This window comes from Portunus trituberculatus, chromosome 31 (assembly GCF_017591435.1).
Source record: "Portunus trituberculatus isolate SZX2019 chromosome 31, ASM1759143v1, whole genome shotgun sequence".
Classification (NCBI taxonomy): domain Eukaryota; kingdom Metazoa; phylum Arthropoda; class Malacostraca; order Decapoda; family Portunidae; genus Portunus; species Portunus trituberculatus.
The window spans coordinates 2001622-2005706 of record NC_059285.1 but is presented as its reverse complement, the minus strand read 5'-3'; the positions used below and the strand labels follow the sequence as shown (position 1 = coordinate 2005706).

Genomic DNA, 4085 nt, shown 5'->3' with positions numbered 1-4085 from the left:
TTTTTCAATATAGCGAGTTATACCTGACGGGGTGTTGCTAATGAAGGAGGAGGGGAGGGGTTGTAGTGGGGGGTGGGGTTTAGGAGACTGGTTGTGTGAATGGGGGAATGAATGGATGGATTGAATGGGATGGGATGAAAGTTGCTCGGCCGTGTGTGTGTGTGTGTATGTGTGTTAGAGTTGTTTCTCCGTATCCAGCTTTTTGTTGTTGCTAATTATTCACTCGTAACGTCAATCCAGCTTTATCCTGTTATTGATTTATTCACTTATTCACTCCTTGTTTCTCTTACCTCCTCCTCCTCCTCCTCCTCCTCTTCCTCTTCCTCCTCTTCCTCTTCCTCCATCACAGGTATTTATGTCTTTATTGGCGAAGTTATATGTTTAGTTAACTGAAATCCATCTTTTTGTGAACCTCTTCGTGTGTGTGTGTGTGTGAGCAGTATTCATGGCAGTTATGAGAGAGTTAATCATCTACAGTAATCACGATTCTCAAGGCTTCATACCTGTGATTGTGCCAACACACCTGCCTGTACCTCACCTGATTATAATTACCTTACATCACCACCGCCATCACCACCACCACCACACCTACCGCCGCGTCACATTTTCGTACCATACCACCACCACCACCACCACACCTGTACAATCTAATCAACACCACCAACACACCTGTCTTGCTTGCCCACCACCATCATCAACACACCTGCATAACCACCACCACCACCACCACCACTGCATCTACATCACCACAACCACCATCACCACTATATGCCTCACCTCGTCCTCTTTTGCCTCGAAATAAGGTGAAGTGGAGGAGGAGGAGGAGAAGAAGAAGAAGAAGAAGAAGAAGGAGAAGGAGGAGGAGGAGGAGGAGGAGAGGCATTGTTGTGGAGGAGGAGGAGGTGAAGGGTCAAGAAGCAGTTGGTCACACTTGAAATGTGTAGTGGTGATGAGCGTGCCATTGTCTCGTCACCACCACCACCATCACCACCACTGTCACCACCACTATCACTATTGCTACCATTAGGACTGTTACTGTTGCTGCTACCATCACCATCACCATCACCATCACCACTCACCACTTTCATCACCACCTTCAATGTCACCATCATCACCATATTTGTAGTTAATTGTGGTGACTACTACTACTACTACTACTACTACTACTACTACTACTACTACTACTACTACTACTACTACTACTACTACTACTACTACTACTACTTAGCGACAGCAACCACCACAGCCATTTTTAGCCACACTTAACATTATCCACTTATCGTCCCCTATATCTCCACCACCACCACCACCACCACTTACTGCCCTTGTCACGTCACTACCTTCACTCCTTTCACCACCACCACCACCAAGCACCACCTTCACCACTAAGATGAGTCACCCCCACCTTCCCATTGACGCAATCACACCACCATCACCACGACTCCCTAATGAGCATCACCACCAAAAGGTTGAGTAGAGGCAGAGGTCAGTACACCTTGTCTCCTTGTCTTGGCATGCTGATCAGGTGTATGCCACTCTGCGAGAGAGAGAGAGAGAGAGAGAGAGAGAGAGAGAGAGAGAGAGAAAGAGATTCGTGGGTAAAATTACACACACACACACACACACACACCTTCAAGCAAGTAAGGGCGTGCGTGCATGTGTTTGTCTAAGCCGGAAGTGTGTGTGTGTGTGTGTGTGTGTGTGTGTGTAGGTATGTATGCGGTCCATTGATCCTCGTCCCGAGTGTGCGTGTGTGTTTGTGTGTGTGTGTGTGTGTGTGTGTGTGTGGGCGTGTGTCAGCTCGGGCCTGCTGCCTGGCCGTCCTGGACACGGTGGTTGTGTGTAGGCGTGGATGTGTATGGAGGAGTGTGTACGTTTGTGCGTCGTAGGTGGCGTGTCTTTGTTTTGGTGAAGTCGCGGCCATATGTTAGCCCGAGGCAGTCAGCTGATCGGCGGGGGGAGCCGAGCGGGGCCGAGCGGGGCCGACCCACCCTACACCACCAGCTGGTGCTGTCGCCTGTCAGTGCGCCGTCTGCCTCAGCCTCGGTAGGGTGTGTCGGCCTTGCTCTCCTCTCCTCGGGCGTGTTGGTGATACGACCTGCGTTGTTATATTTGTGTGCCGCGGTGTGGTGGAGGCAGTGAACACTCCTCCGAGACACAGCGCGGCCTGGTGAGCCCGTGCAAGTGTTTGGTGCACGTCCTCTGTGCACACACTGCCGCCCGAGTGGTGCACACCTTAGTGCACTGGTGAAAGGTTGGCTTACGTCACCTTGAAGTAGTACAGACTTTCCTGTGCACCATGGCGAGTGCACGCCTCGGCTGCCTCATGTGCACCCTGTGGTGATCGGAGGGCGCACCAAGTGTTCGCCAAGACCAGTGTGCGTGGTGCGTGAGTGCACCGTCGTGTGCACTGATGCTGGTGACAGGGGCCGCCCCTCTGTACACCACTCACCACTCAGCGCCGCCGTCACCCCAGCAGGAGGGTGGCCAGCAGACGGGAACAGCAGCAGCAGCAGGCATGGGGTTCCTTCGCACGCCACACACTCACCCCCACCACCCCCAGCACCTCAAGGTGCCCTCCCCTCTCAGCGAGAGCCTCAGCGAGCGCTTCTCCACCATCCTGGACCACTGCCACAAGAAGATCAGACTCCTGCAGGCGCCTTCCAACCTCTTCAACAACCTCGTCACGTGAGTCTCCAGGGGCAGGGTGACAGGGAGGGGAGGGCCGCTGGGAACCAATAATCTGACATCGCCATTACCAATACCATCAGTAATGGGAGTTGTATTAGCGGCGGTGGTACAGTTAAGAGACCTGACGGTGCTGTGGGAAGGTGTGGTACGGCGTGGAGGCCCTGGCGTGGCTGCGGCTGCCTGGTGGACGTTGGCTACCCGTCACGCAGCCAGCCGCCGCCGCCGCCGTCTTTGAACCGGGTTGCTGAGTGGTGGTGAGGGTTTGAAGTGGACGTAGGCGGGTCCCTGCTTGCCCGCCCGCCTGCCTGCCATGCGTGGTCACTCACACACCACACACCCGCATGCTATTATTATCCCACCAATCTGCTGAGGTGTGCACGTAACGCCTCGCTTTCAAATATGCTTGTCCTGAAATGTACGCAGTATCTCTCTCTCTCTCTCTCTCTCTCTCTCTCTCTCTCTCTCTCTCTCTCTCTCTCTCTCTCTCTCTCTCCTTCCTTTATCTGTTCTCTCATTTCTGTTCCCTTTCCTCTTTTATTCTCTCTCTCTCTCTCTCTCTCTCTCTCTCTCTCTCTCTCTCTCTCTCTCTCTCTCTCTCTCTCTCTCTCTCAGCTGTACCGTTCTTTAATGTCGACTACCGTTTAAATCCACTCTCGGTGTTATTGGGAGGAAGGAGTGAGAGAGGGAGGGAGGGAGGTAGCGGTGCAGGCGGCGATTGGGGAGGGGGAGTGTAGCATTACAAAGGCCCCGCACGGATGTAGCTAAATGTTCTGCTGTTGTGTTTGAAGGTTTCATCACCAAGGCGAGATTTGCACACACACACACACACACACACACACACACACACACACACACACACACACACACACACACACACTAACAACTTGACTATGCATGTGCCATCCTGTGTGTGTTTGTATGTGCAGCGTTGTATGCAGGTGGGGAGGAGAGAAAGAGAGAGTGAGAAAGGCATGGGAGGAGGGGAACCATTGTTGCTTTTTGTATCGTTGTCATACCCGTGGCAGGAACTCCGGGAGGGATGGAAGAGGAAGAGGAGGAGGAGGTAGAGTTTCCGGTGGTATAATGCTTTCCAATAGCTGTGGTGGAGGCTGGAGAGAGACAGAGAAGAAAAAAAGAGAGGAGGGTGAAGGGAGGAAGGTAGCAGGTGGAGTAGCTAGTGAAGGAGAACTGGTAGACAAAGAGTGGGAAGAAGAAAGGTCTGGTTAATGTAAGGTGTTTAAGATGTGCCGTGGGAAGCATCCAAAGCAAGGTAAGTTAATTTGATGAAAGGTAGGGAGACTTCGAACTTAGAATAGTCTATGTTAGTAGTACTGGTAGAGGCAGGAGATGGATAGGAGTGGAGGAGGAGGCGGCCAGGCTAGGGAAGTGGTTGA

The 4085-nt window shown here is 52.5% G+C and overlaps 1 protein-coding gene across 1 annotated transcript in view; it reads left to right on the top strand.

The window, feature by feature from the left end:
• Window positions 1–2008: 2008 nt before the first annotated feature.
• The window catches only part of LOC123511263 (MOB kinase activator-like 2), a 42994-nt gene continuing 40917 nt past the window's right edge, over window positions 2009–4085 (top strand). The window contains exon 1 of the mRNA XM_045267000.1: window positions 2009–2688. Within this exon, the coding sequence (XP_045122935.1) occupies window positions 2414–2688 (275 nt within the window). The 5' untranslated portion in view covers window positions 2009–2413. The remainder of the gene's footprint in view (window positions 2689–4085) is intronic.